This window comes from Spinacia oleracea, chromosome 1 (assembly GCF_020520425.1).
Source record: "Spinacia oleracea cultivar Varoflay chromosome 1, BTI_SOV_V1, whole genome shotgun sequence".
Classification (NCBI taxonomy): domain Eukaryota; kingdom Viridiplantae; phylum Streptophyta; class Magnoliopsida; order Caryophyllales; family Amaranthaceae; genus Spinacia; species Spinacia oleracea.
Genome location: NC_079487.1, coordinates 51,066,273 through 51,082,280, shown reverse-complemented (window position 1 = coordinate 51,082,280; position 16,008 = coordinate 51,066,273). Strand labels below are relative to the sequence as shown.

At 39.2% G+C, this 16,008-nt stretch overlaps 1 protein-coding gene across 1 annotated transcript; it reads left to right on the top strand.

The window, feature by feature from the left end:
• Positions 1-5,825: 5,825 nt before the first annotated feature.
• Positions 5,826-10,115, top strand: LOC110779591 (NADH dehydrogenase [ubiquinone] 1 alpha subcomplex subunit 13-B). The gene is made up of 3 exons (XM_021984082.2): positions 5,826-6,137; positions 9,565-9,636; positions 9,756-10,115. The coding sequence occupies exons 1-3, from the start codon at positions 5,923-5,925 to the stop codon at positions 9,898-9,900; spliced, it is 432 nt and encodes a 143-aa protein (XP_021839774.1). The 5' UTR covers positions 5,826-5,922; the 3' UTR covers positions 9,901-10,115.
• Positions 10,116-16,008: the final 5,893 nt, after the last annotated feature.

The window sequence follows — 16,008 nt, the reverse complement described above, 5'->3', positions numbered from 1 at the left end:
GGGTTTAATCCATACAGATGTATGTGGACCAATGAGTACAAATGCTAGAGGTGGTTTCAGCTACTTTATCACTTTCACTGATGACTTCAGTAGGTATGGTTATGTCTACCTAATGAAGCATAAGTCTGAATCCTTTGACAAATTCAAGGAATTTCAGAGTGAAGTAGAGAATCAATTAGGCAAGAAGATTAAGGCACTGCGGTCTGATAGAGGCGGTGAATATCTGAGCTATGAATTTGATGACCATCTGAAAGAATGTGGAATTCTATCAGAATTGACTCCTCCTGGAACACCACAATGGAACGGTGTGTCAGAACGGAGGAACAGAACCTTGCTAGACATGGTCAGGTCAATGATGGGTCAGGCCGAACTTCCATTAGAATTTTGGGGACATGCACTAAATACAGCTGCACTCACTATAAATAGAGCTCCGTCTAAAGCTGTCGAAAAGACTCCATACGAATTATGGTTTGGAAAGCCTCCAAATGTGTCTTTTCTTAAGATTTGGGGATGTGAAGTATACGTCAAACGATTAATTTCAGACAAACTTCATCCAAAATCTGACAAATGTATCCTTGTGGGCTATCCAAAGGAAACAAAGGGGTATTACTTCTACAATACATCTGAGAACAAAGTGTTTGTTGCTCGAGATGGTGTCTTTTTGGAGAAGGATCACATTTCCAAAATGACAAGTGGGAGAAAAGTAGACCTCGAAGAAATTCGAGTCGAACAACAAACTCTAGAGAATGCTCAAGATGACATTCAGGATGAAACTTAGAGATCTTTAGAAGAATCTGGTGAGAATCATGGTCAATCTAGAAATGTTACCCCGCGTAGATCGCAAAGATATAGATCTCAACCGGAAAGGTACTTAGGTATTTTGACGAACGAGAGCTATGACGTTCTATTACTTGAAAGTGATGAACCTGCGACTTACAAGCAAGCTATGACGAGCCCTAGCTCCAAGCAATGGCAAGAAGCCATGCAATCTGAATTAGACTCCATGTCTGAAAACCAAGTATGGGATTTGGTCGATTTGCCAGATGGCTACCAAGCCATTGGAAGCAAATGGGTTTTCAAACTGAAAAAGGACAAGGATGGGAAACTTGAAGTTTTCAAAGCTAGATTGGTTGCAAAAGGTTACAGGCAAGTCCACGGTGTGGATTACGATGAAACCTTTTCACCAGTTGCAATGCTAAAGTCTATTCGAATAATGTTAGCAATCGCTGCATATTACGATTACGAAATATGGCAGATGGATGTCAAAACTGCTTTCTTAAACGGCGTTTTAACAGAAACTGTGTTTATGACACAGCCTGAAGGTTTTGAGGATCCAAAGAATGCTAAAAAGGTATGCAAGCTAAATCTACGGATTGAAGCAGGCATCCAGGAGCTGGAATATACGTTTTGATGAAGCAGTCAGTGACTTTGGTTTCATCAAGAACGCGGACGAATCTTGTGTATACAAGAAGGTCAGTGGGAGCAAAATTGCTTTCCTAGTATTATATGTCGACGACATATTGCTTATCGGAAATGACATTCCTATGTTGAACTCTGTCAAGATTTGGCTTGGGAAATGTTTTTCGATGAAGGATCTAGGAGAAGCACAGTACATATTGGGCATCAAGATTTACAGAGATAGATCTAAAAAGATGATTGGACTTAGTCAAAGCACTTATATCAATAAGGTGCTTGATAGGTTCAAGATGGCGGACTCCAAGCGAGGCTACCTACCCATGTCTCATGGAATGACTCTAAGCAAGACTCAGTGCCCAAAAACACTTGATGAGCGTAGACGAATGAATGGGATTCCATATGCATCATTGATTGGTTCAATAATGTATGCTATGATATGTACACGCCCGGATGTTGCGTACGCACTCAGTGCTACGAGCAGATACCAGTCAGACCCAGGAGAGGCGCATTGGACTGCTGCCAAGAATATTCTGAAGTACCTGAAAAGGCACAAAGATGACTTCCTGGTCTATGGTGGAGATGATGAATTAATTGTTAAAGGCTATACGGACGCAAGTTTCCAAACCGACAAAGATGATTTCAGATCACAGTCTGGGTTTGTCTTCTGCCTCAACGGAGGAGCAGTAAGCTGGAAAAGTGCTAAGCAAAGCACCATTGCGGATTCTACAACTGAAGCGGAGTACATTGCTGCACATGAAGCAGCAAAGGAAGCTATATGGCTAAGGAAGTTCATAGGAGAACTTGGTGTAGTCCCCTCCATTAAAGGACCAATAGCCCTGTATTGTGATAATAACGGAGCTATTGCACAGGCAAAAGAGCCTAGACACCACCAGAGAGTCAAGCATGTACTTCGTAGATTTCACCTTCTACGAGAGTTCGTTGAAAGAAAAGAAGTCGAGATAAGCAAAATTGGAACTGATGACAACATATCAGATCCATTAACTAAACCTCTGCCGCAAGCGAAGCACAACTCGCACACTGCAGCTATGGGAATCAAGCATATTGGAGAATGGCTTTGATGTCTCTGTTTAATGTTTTAAAGTTTTAGAGTTTAAATCTTTGTAAAACATTATTGGTTAATCATTCACAATAAATGAAAGGAATTCATTTTTCCATTTAATTTGTGGTTTATTAAATGATGAGTCCCTTCAACTTGACGATATATTCAAGATAGACTGTCAGGACCAGTCCTGTGACTAAGAAATGTCTATCAAGTGAACTTGAATGTCAAAGGTTGAAAATGGTCCCTAATCGGAGTTTTCTATAAAATTGGACGCATAGAAAACGTTAGACGATTAGAATGCAAGATGACTAGTAGTTCTGTTTCTTGAACTATGTGGACATGGCAATGTCATAATCATTTGCATAGATACTTACTTTGGGAAGACTAGTATCGGACAAGACCTATGAAACTTTACTGTAAGAGATGAAAGTCTGTCATAAGTAAATTTCATTAAATTATTAGACACTAAATCCTCAATACCTGAGTGATTTGAGATTACTTGTTTGAGAACTGGTTGCTTTGACGTTGACCAACCGTCGCACCGTAAAAGGAGGCTATAAAGGCAACGCTCAGGTAATCACCTATCAAACGAAGTCTAATCTCAAGATCGCAAGATTGGGATTGTCCTCCCATAAATCGGGATGAGATGCTTAAAAGTTGTACAAGGCCACTCGGAGAGCTAGAAACTGTGAAATGCATGGCCGTGCTCGGATGAATCATAGGCTATGATTATCTGTTTATTTGATCAGTTGAACTCTGAAACCGAGGAACACCTCTGGACATAATAAGGATGACAACTCTTACCTTATGTTCAAGAGCAAGCATCGAGCGACAAAGGAATTAGGAAATGCACACTTGTCCCTAAGGACAAGTGGGAGACTGAAGGAAATAATGCCCTTGGTCCAAGTATGCATTCTATGTTAAGTCTAATAAATGCGGTTCAGTATTAATTGACAAGTTAATAATTCAATGAGATCAAGTGAGCTGAATGCCTAGCTAGAGGCCGCTTCAGTTCAAGTGGAATTAATGATATTAATCCACAGCTTACTCTTGACTGAACCCGTAGGGTCACACAAATAGTACGTAAACGGATCAAGTATCTAATGGCATTAGATACTCTATCTATGAATATTCGGAACCGACGGATCTTGGTTTCAGTGGGAGCTAAGATCGTCACAGGCAAGAAATGAATACTCCGGAAACGATGATATTGCCGGAAACGGAAATATGGATCGTATCGGAAATATAAATATTATCCAAGTCGTAGATGTTGCCGGAAACGGAAACATGGTACGTGTCGGAAAATATTATCGGAAATGGAAATATTGCCAGAATCGGAAATATTGCCGGAAACGGAAATATTGTCAGAATCGGAAATATTACCGGAATCGGAAAATAATTCCGGAAACGGAAATATTAAATATTTGTTCGAAACGGAAATTAATTCCGGAATCGGAAATATTAAATATTGTTCGTATCGGAAATGAATTCCGGAATCGGAAAATTTAATCGGAAGCGCATCGTACGAATAAGCATCGGACGAGGCCTGCCGGACGAGGCCCAGCACGAAGCCAGGCCATCGCCCAGCAAGCCAAGCGCGCCGCACAAACAGCAAGGCCAGGCCCAGCAGGCTGCGCGCAGCGCGCAGCGCGCACAGCGCGCGCAGCGCGCAGCGCGCACAGCGCGCGCAGCGCCCAGCGCGCGCGGGCGCTGAGTGGGCTGCTGCTCGCGCGCACGCATGAGGCCCATCGTGGCTGTCGTGCGTGTGTGTGCAAGTGTTTGTGTTCGTGCACGTTTCCTAAAACATGCAGAGTTCGGTTAATGATTAAATTCCTAATTCTAATTGATAAATTAATTAAATTAGAGTTCTTGTAGGATTCTAGGTTTGATTAATTTGTATCTGAATAGGATCGATTCCCTTTCCATACCGCTATAAATATGAGGCTAGGGCTCACAATTTATAACACAAGTTTCAAAGTATTCAAAGTGAGTTTTTGAGAGAAAATTCAAACACACATTTTGCTCAAATTGCCGAAATTTTCTAGTACCTTAAGGGCGATTCTAGTTGGTCAATCTTAAGGCGGATCCGGACGTGCTGTGGACTATCTACGGAGGGACGACACTTGGAGTCCTAAAGACTTGTTCTTGTTCGGTTCGGGCGCAGCTAGGGAAGGCACGCAACAAAGAGTATGCATCTATTCTATGCTAAATGATTATGTGTAAATAATATGTTTTCCTGGGTTTATGGTTTTTTCCGCATGATTTATGAATTGTCATATGTATCATAACCTAACATGTGTAACATGCGCATGAATGCTCTGTTGTGTTCATGACACCTGAATGCGGATCAAGCCACCTAGGTCTAATAACGTGAGATCAGTCCAGATCAGCTAAGTAAATCCTAACCCTACACATGTCTTTTACAAGTGAGGTAAGCCTCATGTGTCACAATCAGGCCAAAAAGCCCATTTATGTCATCCTTCTGATGACAGCTCGAGCTAAAAGGACACATGCCCTATCACCAATGATCAGCCAATCAAATTACTTGTTTTTTAGGGTATTCCTCTTAATACCTAGTACTATATAAGCTCCAAGTCCAAAGGAACAAGGAACATTCACATTCAATACAACATATCTAATATCGAGCTCTCCCTTTCTCTACTTTCTCTCTGTAAAAAAGAAACTTACTTAAGAATCGGCGAGAATATTTCGAAAGGAATATTCTTGTTTTGTAGGTTAGACCGGTGATCCGACATTATTGGACCGGACACCTCCTCGTCAACCTTTCCAAGAAACCCCACATCAATGGTTTCATGGATCTAAAAACCTTCCCCTCTCGCCATTCCATCTCCCTCGTCACTAGGGCTGCACAACGATCCAAAACCGGACCGGGTCGGACCGGAATCAGAATCAAGAAAGTTTTCGGAACGAAGACCAGACTGAAATTTTTTGCTCTGGACCGGCTTTTTCTGGTCTGGTCCAGGTTTAGACCGTTTTGGATCGAACTTATTGAATATGCTTTGTACAATTTTCGAGGTTATTTATTTCCAAACAAAATGTAGTTAGCTAATCACTCAAACATTAGTTCTCCATTTTAAGGGAGTTGAAATAGATATAGAACAATAAATAGTAGGAAAATAAAAGAAAATAACACATAATAGTAGTGTACTAAAGAAGATTAATAATTTAACTAATATAAAGCGAGTCAATCGGACCGGACAGGACATACCAAAACCCGAAAACCAAAATTTAAAGGACATAAGACCGCACTGAATCAACCGGTCCGGTCCGGGTTGGACCGGATTATGAACACCCCTACTTGTCACCGATCACCTGTTCACCCCCCAGTTATAGTAGTTGTCCTTTGCGGCAAAGCTCTACGCAACCAGTCAGTTATTCAAAGCGACGATCCCGATTGTTAGCCGCGGCCGAGAAGAGAAAAAATGACGGAGGCAGTAATCAGGAACAAGCCAGGAATGGCTAGCGTGAAGGACATGCCTCTCCTTCAAGACGGTCCTCCACCTGGTGGTTTCGCTCCCGTCCGTTACGCCCGTCGTATCCCCACCAAGGGTCCCAGCGCTATTGCCATCTTCTTAACCACTTTCGGCGCTTTCGCTTGGGGTATGTACCAGGTTGGCGAGGGCAACAAGAAGCGCCGGTATTCTCTCTTTCTATCTCTTTTTTTTCCCTTTCTTTTGTAGATGAAGCTGGATCTTGTTGATTTTGCTTTGTTTAATCGCATTTGACTTTTTGGGGATATCTTGAATTGAAATTGATGGGTGGGTATACTGTGGATTTAAAAAATTGGTGCTTAAAGGCCTTCGATTGGCTGACATTTATGGGTTTTGATGTTTTTGTTAAATGGTGGTTTGGGATTGTTGCCGGGTTTTTGTTTGTGAGATTTAAGAGCTTATGAGAAGAAATGAAATTGAAATTTGGAGCTGAATGAGCTACATTTAGTTGATTTAACTTAGGGTTTTCTACTGAAACAAGGATATAGCCTTTGTAAGTTGTTGGTATGATAGGTGGGTTTGTTAAGTCATTTTTTGTCGTGTGAGGAAGGTTTTACAGGGTTAGGCTTTGGGTGTCGAACATGTTGAAGAATAAAGTTAATGTAGAATGGTTGATGTTGGCAAATGTTAAAATGGAGTTATGGAAAGGTTAATGTAAGGAATGCTAAAATGAAGAATAAGGTTAATGTAAGAATGCTAGATAAAATAGTACATGGATTTCGCGGTTAAGGTGATTAGGAAGTCTAGGCCAATGACTATTTTCTGTGTTATGATTGGGTGGAATGAAATGATTTCCATGAAGAAAGAACGTCTAAGAGATCGACCATAATCTGTGCATCATAATCTGTGGAATCTAGAAGTGGTTATCTAATATTCTAGGAAATGTCTTTCATATCAATCCCTGTGGAAGTGTGGCTATGTCCATAACTACACCCATTGTTGACAGTTTGCTTTACCATACCAATCTGATTTGAATGTGAAGTGAATGGTTGACCGGGGTCATCCTTGTAGTTGTAGAAGATTTGTTCTTGAAGAAGAGACATGATGAAGGCCTGAACCACCTGATGCTGACTGAGAATGGACATTCTCTTCCTCGCGTTGCTCTATGCCATTCCATTTCGTGATTATGTAAGGGCATAAATAATTCCGAGATCTTTCTTCTGGGGACTTAGTTATTTACAATGTAGTAGCCTTATTTGTTGGATTGACTCTCCCTTGGATGAATGAACGCCAGATTTGATCTTCTTTTCACACATGTTTTGTTTACTCTGTAATCCTAATTACCGAAGGCGGTAAGTGGTTTAGGTGTTGTGAGAAATTTAAGCTGTCTTACCAGTTACCCCTTCAATTCTTCTATTACTACCTCCATTTACCTTGTTTTATTGATGAAGACTACTTCCAGTTTTTGGATTGGGCTTGTAGGATGTGAGTTAGACTAATATTGGTTGTTTATCATGTCATTTTTAAAACTAATAGCAAGTTCTGTTTCCTTCAGGATTAGGTTATTTGATGTGACACCATTGATCTTGAATTTCACTGGGATACTTATTTCAAATTCAGTTTCTGATTAATTTAATATAAATTTTCAACCAATAAATCTTTCTTTCTAGTCAATTTTGATTATTACTTCAACTAGCACTTAATGTATTTTGAATTTTCATGAAACATGAATTTTCCAACTCAAAGCACTACCCTTTTTATACACTATATATTGCTTTTTTTACATCAAAATTGAGCTTACACAGTATCAAATTGATATAGGACAATCTTATTGAAGTCAAAATTTTGATGATTTGTCAACCATGAAATGTGCTTAGTCAAGTACATGGTTAGGAGCCCTTTTGGCTAGTATAGGTATGCATATATGCTTAATCTGCGAAAAGGTCTATGCACTTGGCTCGTGAAGATGTTTATAGACTAGATTAATGATAGTTGGCCTGTAGGTTGATTGTCTACATTGTTTTATGTGGGAGGAGGCTAAATCCTGCTGATGAAAGAAATCAAACAATTCCCAGTCTTAATAAATGAAATGAGTGGACTGGATTGAATCCCAGTAAATAGATCTAATACAATAGGTAAGAATGACAACACCATGGTCTAGTGCGAGAATTAAAAAATTGTTGTGTTGCTGGTGATTTTGTGGTTATTTGGAGGTAAGATGAATATTGAAGAACATGTGTTGCTGAGATCAGAGATCTTTATGATTGTGTACTTTGGCTACCTATTGGACTGGGTTATTATTTACTCTCAATAAAATTGTGGTTTATGGGCCCCATTTCTGGTGGTTAAAGAGGCTCTTTTAGGCTACTTGCTTAGCATACTACGAGGAGCAGGTTTTTCGGATGGATTGCATGAAGAATTCTAGGGGTTTTCTAATAAAGGAAAGAGAGGTTAACTTTTGAACTGAGCATCTATGGCTTGGCTAGATTTTGTAGCTAATTGTTTTTCATGTTATCACCTGGGATGAGTCTCCCTCCAATTTGCTTCCCTTGTCACTCTACGTCTACGTAATGTCATGTAAATCACAGCAGCTTTTCTGAGTTGTGAGTCATCCATCACATATGGAATTTGGTTATGCAGGGGGATGTTCTTTGTGTTATCCATGAAAATTGATTACAGACTGCGAAACATTTATCTTTAGACGTATGTATAGCAAAAAAGTTCTCTGCTCTGCCAAAGTTTATGTGAATTATTTAATGACAATGCCTTTCCGCTAAAGGATTAAGACAGAAGTCTTTTTATGGTTTCAAATTATATTTGAGGTAAAATGGGGCTCCTTCAATCTTTTATCTGAAAAGGGAAACGGGTTTTAGGCTTTGGTTTAGTTTTCTTAGTATTTTTAACAGTGGGCTTCCACTGTCCTGAAGGCCCCTCTGCAATTTACCATATCCCTGATATGCAAAAAGGATTGTACTATTACTGCTATGTAATTAAGTCCAGAACTAAGAATAACTGTTTGAGGTAGCTACAAAGGCCCCCAATTCTGTGCACTGAGGTAAATTGATGTAATAACAACTAGGATATGTCTCATCATTCATGAATTCTGGTGACTACTAACTAGCTAAATTTCTGCAACCTTATGTCTTTTTCAACCATAAACCTCTTGCAAAACCATTCCTGCCATAAATTTCCTGTTGGCTTTTTTGTCACTTAGATGTCATTTCTTAATGATCAACCACTAGCCTTCCTTTCCCTGCCTCGCTTAGGTTTGATTCTTTGTAAAAAAGCTTTTACCATTCATGTCAGAAGATGATGAAAACTGTGAAGTCCAAAGTTGAAATCCAGTGCTTGTTATCAGATCCCAGCTACTAAACCCTGGATGACTATTATTACTCTTTATCAAAGTTGAAAATGACATGTTAGTTCATGGAGTATAGAGCTAGGATTCTACATATAAGCCTAATTATCTAGTTCTTAGTATGACATTATTTTTTACAAGGTAAGATGAAGGGCCCTACCGGGCCTGAACCCCTCTCGGGTTAACAGCCAGTAATGGCTGTGGAATGAAAATACGCTTCTATGTAGCTTTACTTAAAAGATGTTGGTGTATACTTATGATTAATATATGAATAGGGTAATCAAGGAAGAGAAATATGCTGCTCGCAGAGCTATACTGCCTTTGCTGCAAGCTGAAGAGGATGAAAGGTAATTAAACTTTCATTCTGATGCTTAGGATGTATTACTTCCTCTTGTTTTTAATTTTTTTTTTGCAGTAGGTATTATACATTGTTGTAAATTATTTTTTTACCCACCATGATTCACAGATTTGTCAAAGAATGGAAAAAGTACCTAGAAGACGAGGCCAGAATTATGAAGAACGTACCAGGCTGGAAAGTAGGCGAGAATGTTTACAACTCTGGGAGATGGATGCCTCCTGCAACTGGTGAGCTTCGTCCTGAAGTTTGGTGATCCAATTTGCGGATAGTTTGTGTTTTCAGATCTTGTTCATCCCTTGCTGCAGCAAAAAAATTTCAGTTTGCTGTCTCGTTTTAGGGCACTAATAATAATGTAGTGTTCCAAATATTTCTTTATCCTCCAAGTGAGTGTGTCACACTATTTGCTGCTGTTATAAATATGATTGAAGGGTCACCTTTGTGTATGGCACTAGTATTTTTCTTCCTCTACTTTGTCATCCATCTACGTTTTCTATTAGCATTTTGAAGAAAAGATGTTAGAACATTTGTTGTGTAATGTTGGAATTTAGAGCTCATAAGCACCGATACACGATACAGAGAGCTGCGGAGATTAAAAAAGGTTATTGGCCTACAAATGAGTTGTTTAGTGAAGGTTTCATTATTGTCTTCATGTGATGCCTGTATTAGTTCTTTGTTTTATGGCTTAAACAGTGCCCCAAACCCCAAAGGGAAATGCATTCCATAGTCTCCCTGTTACCTATAAATCAGGAAGCATATTTTGATAATACTTGACTATACTGTTATTGTGGTTTTGTTATGGTACAAGGAAAACTTAGAGGTCCCTTCTTTTATGGGAATTTATGGAAAATCCTAGCCCCCCTCTCCTAAAGCCTACCCGTTACCTAATTAAATGAATTACTTTCTTCAATTTCTTTCTCCTCTCTTTGTTTTAGATCTGAAAATGTAGTTCTCTACACGATTTCAATGGAGTTTCTCCATTTTATTCCTATTCCCCTTTTTTTGTCGAAAATGTGGGGAGTTCGGCTGGAAATTGAGTATATGTGAGGTTGATAACTTTTAATGCAGATAAAATCGGCTCAGTTCAGCTAAATCGGACGAGATTTAGCCGTTTATCAAAACACCGAGGTTCTTGTTTCGGCCAGTTCCAAAAAGTTCACGAAATGAGAATTTTAGTGAATTTAACAAGTTGTTTTGAGAAAATGCTAAAACCCAAATACGACCACCATATAAATAACTTTGTGTGCATCAAGTGGCTTGATTTTTTTTACAATATAACCCTCAAAGGGGTGCCACTTGAAGTTCATGATTAAACATGTTCTATACATTTCGGATCCTAATTTGAACTTCGGAAAATACCCTAATAATATTGAATAATCGAAGGAGTCGCCACCAGCACTGACTCGGAGAAAACATTTGTAGGGGTTTAATTTCAACGCCCCTACCCCAGGAGGTCTTACCCTCGTAGGATGTCTTTTTTAGGGACGAATTTGACTAACAGAATTTAGGGCTTGACTTGCTTAACAAATGGGTAAACGAATAGGCCAAAGTAGAGAGTCGCCAATGGATCTTTTTGGGAGATCCATAAACCTTTATATGAAATTTGAATGGAACGTTTAGAGATAAATCGATTTGAGACATATCCACATAATTGTTCCTAACTTCCTATCAAATTCGGAGAGAACTTAACTCCAAAATGGTCATGGACCGAAGATGGATACGAGGACAAGGTTATGAGTCAATATTGTATCGACCCACTTCCTATCTGTCTCTACTCCGATTCACACAATTATTGAGAAATGCAACAACTAAGCCTACAAATGTTAATTAGGGTCATAAATTATAGACCTAAATTAGTTCATCTAACCATGTAAAACCAATTAAGGTACCAATTAAGATTATCTTTTTTAAGTGTAAATGAGAATAATAGGTCTTAATTAGCAATTAAAAGGGTGATTATGCACAATTAAAATGATGTAAAACACGATACATGGCATAATAATAATTGAGTTAATAAAACATCCTACAAAAACAAAGGTTAGCACATGTATTAATTACAAATAAAAAAGAGGAAATTAAGAGAAATTTATACACGATTTGCATAAATTAGTGTTGTGCTACAAAATAAAATAAGTTAGTTTAATAAACTATTTAAGTAATATTTATAAAATTCATGCATAATTAATTACCTTTAACCTAAAAGATAAATTACAAGTTAATATAAACAAAATAATTACAAATGAATGAAGTATATAATATAAGCATGAACAAATAATTTAAGCTTAGAATTTAATTGAATTCAGCCACGAACAATGAGCGACGAAGCAAGGGTACGTTCACGCCGAGTCTGGCGAAGCAAACCAGAGCTAACGCAATGTGCCTGAAGGAAATAATTTCCTTGGTCCAAGTATGCATTTAATGGTAAGTCTAATAAATGCGGTTCAGTATTAATTATACAAGTTAATAATTCAGTGAGATCAAGTGAACTATATGCCTAGCTAGAGGCCCCTTCAGTTCAAGTGGATTAATGATATTAATCCACAACTTACTCTTGACTGAACCCGTAGGGTCACACAAATAGTACGTAAACGGATCAAATATTTAATGGCATTAAATACTCTATCTAATCAATGTTCGGAATTGACGGATCTTGGTTTCAGTGGGAGCTGAGATCGTCAAAGGCAAATAAATGAATACTCCGGAAACGATGATATTGCCGGAAACGGAAATATGGATCGTATCGGAAATATAAATATTATCCAAGTCGTAGATGTTGCCGGAAACGGAAACATGGTACGTATCGGAAAATATTATCGGAAATGGAAATATTGTTAGGTTATGATACATATGACATTACATAGATCATGCGGAAACAACCATTAACCCAGGACAACATATTATTTACACATAATCATATAGCATAATTTAGATGCATACTCTTTGTTGCGTGCCCTCCCTAGCTGCGCCCGAACCGAACAAGAACAAGTCTTTAGGACTCCAAGTGTCGTCCCTCCGTAGATAGTCCACAGCACGTCCGGATCCGCCTTAAGATTGACCAACTAGAATCGCCCTTAAGGTACTAGAAAATTTCGGCACTTTTATGAGCAAGATGTGTGTTTTAGTTTTCTCTAAAAAACTCACTTTTTGAATACTTTGAAACTTGTTATAAATTGTGAGCCCTAGCCTCATATTTATAGGGGTATGGAAAGGGAATCGAAATCCTATTCAGATACAAATTAATTAAACCTAGAATCCTACAAGAACTCTAATTTAATTAATTTATCAAATAGAATTAGGAATTTAATCATTAACCGAACTCTGCATGTTTTAGGAAACGTGCACGAACACAAACACTTGCACACACACGCACGGCAGCCACGATGGGCCCCATGCGTGCGCGCGAGCAGCAGCCCACGCAGCGCCCGCGCGCGCTGCGCAGCCTGCTGGGCCTGGCCTTGCGCTGGGCCTGGCGTGGCTGTTTGTGCGGCGCGCTTGGCTTGCTGGGCGATGGCCTGGCTTCGTGCTGGGCCTCGTCCGGCAGGCCTCGTCCGATGCTTATTCGTACGATGCGCTTCCGATTAAATTTTCCGATTCCGGAATTCATTTCCGATACGAACAATATTTAATATTTCCGATTCCGGAATTAATTTCCGTTTTGAACAAATATTTAATATTTCCGTTTCCGGAATTATTTTCCGATTCCGGTAATATTTCCGATTCTGACAATATTTCCGTTTCCGGCAATATTTCCGATTCTGGCAATATTTCCATTTCCGATAATATTTTCCGATACGTACTATGTTTCCGTTTCCGGCAACATCTACGACTTGGATAATATTTATATTTCCGATACGATCCATATTTCCGTTTCCGGCAATATCATCGTTTCCGGAGTATTCATTTCTTGCATGTGACGATCTTAGCTCCCACTGAAACCAAGATCCGTCGGTTCCGAATATTCATAGATGGAGTATTTAATGCCATTAAATACTTGATCCGTTTACGTACTATTTGTGTGACCCTACGGGTTCAGTCAAGAGTAAGCTGTGGATTAATATCATTAATTCCACTTGAACTGAAGCGGCCTCTAGCTAGGCAATCAGCTCACTTGATCTCACTGAATTATTAACTTGTTAATTAATACTGAACCGCATTTATTAGACTTAACATAGAATGCATACTTGGACCAAGGGCATTATTTCCTTCAGTCTCCCACTTGTCCTTAGGGACAAGTGTGCATTTCCTAATTCCTTTGTCGCTCGATGCTTGCTCTTGAACATAAGGTAAGAGTTGTCATCCTTATTATGTCCAGAGGTGTTCCTCGGTTTCAGAGTTCAACTGATCAAATAAACAGATAATCATAGCCTATGATTCATCCGAGCACGGCCATGCATTTCACAGTTTCTAGCTCTCCGAGTGGCCTTGTACAACTTTTAAGCATCTCATCCCGATTTATGGGAGGACAATCCCAATCTTGCGATCTTGAGATTAGACTTCGTTTGATAGGTGATTACCTGAGCGTTGCCTTTATAGCCTCCTTTTACGGTGCGACGGTTGGTCAACGTCAAAGCAACCAGTTCTCAAACAAGTAATCTCAAATCACTCAGGTATTGAGGATTTAGTGTCTAATAATTTAATGAAATTTACTTATGACAGACTTTCATCTCTTACAGTAAAGTTTCATAGGTCTTGTCCGATACTAGTCTTCCCAAAGTAAGTATCTATGCAAATGATTATGACATTGCCATGTCCACATAGTTCAAGAAACAGAACTACTAGTCATCTTGCATTCTAATCGTCTAACGTTTTCTATGCGTCCAATTTTATAGAAAACTCCGATTAGGGATCATTTTCAACCTTTGACATTCAAGTTCACTTGATAGACATTTCTTAGTCACAGGACTGGTCCTGACAGTCTATCTTGAATATATCGTCAAATTGAAGGGACTCATCATTTAATAAACCACAAATTAAATGGAAAAATGAATTCATTTCATTTATTGTGAATGATTAACCAATAATGTTTTACAAAGATTTAAACTCTAAAACTTTAAAACATTAAACAGAGACATCAAAGCCATTCTCCAATATGCTTGATTCCCATAGCTGCAGTGTGCGAGTTGTGCTTCGCCTGCGGCAGAGGTTTAGTTAATGGATCTGATATGTTGTCATCAGTTCCAATTTTGCTTATCTCGACTTCTTTTCTTTCAACGAACTCTCGTAGAAGGTGAAATCTACGAAGTACATGCTTGACTCTCTGGTGGTGTCTAGGCTCTTTTGCCTGTGCAATAGCTCCGTTATTATCACAATACAGGGCTATTGGTCCTTTAATGGAGGGGACTACACCAAGTTCTCCTATGAACTTCCTTAGCCATATAGCTTCCTTTGCTGCTTCATGTGCAGCAATGTACTCCGCTTCAGTTGTAGAATCCGCAATGGTGCTTTGCTTAGCACTTTTCCAGCTTACTGCTCCTCCGTTGAGGCAGAAGACAAACCCAGACTGTGATCTGAAATCATCTTTGTCGGTTTGGAAACTTGCGTCCGTATAGCCTTTAACAATTAATTCATCATCTCCACCATAGACCAGGAAGTCATCTTTGTGCCTTTTCAGGTACTTCAGAATATTCTTGGCAGCAGTCCAATGCGCCTCTCCTGGGTCTGACTGGTATCTGCTCGTAGCACTGAGTGCGTACGCAACATCCGGGCGTGTACATATCATAGCATACATTATTGAACCAATCAATGATGCATATGGAATCCCATTCATTCGTCTACGCTCATCAAGTGTTTTTGGGCACTGAGTCTTGCTTAGAGTCATTCCATGAGACATGGGTAGGTAGCCTCGCTTGGAGTCCGCCATCTTGAACCTATCAAGCACCTTATTGATATAAGTGCTTTGACTAAGTCCAATCATCTTTTTAGATCTATCTCTGTAAATCTTGATGCCCAATATGTACTGTGCTTCTCCTAGATCCTTCATCGAAAAACATTTCCCAAGCCAAATCTTGACAGAGTTCAACATAGGAATGTCATTTCCGATAAGCAATATGTCGTCGACATATAATACTAGGAAAGCAATTTTGCTCCCACTGACCTTCTTGTATACACAAGATTCGTCCGCGTTCTTGATGAAACCAAAGTCACTGACTGCTTCATCAAAACGTATATTCCAGCTCCTGGATGCCTGCTTCAATCCGTAGATTTAGCTTGCATACCTTTTTAGCATTCTTTGGATCCTCAAAACCTTCAGGCTGTGTCATAAACACAGTTTCTGTTAAAACGCCGTTTAAGAAAGCAGTTTTGACATCCATCTGCCATATTTCGTAATCGTAATATGCAGCGATTGCTAACATTATTCGAATAG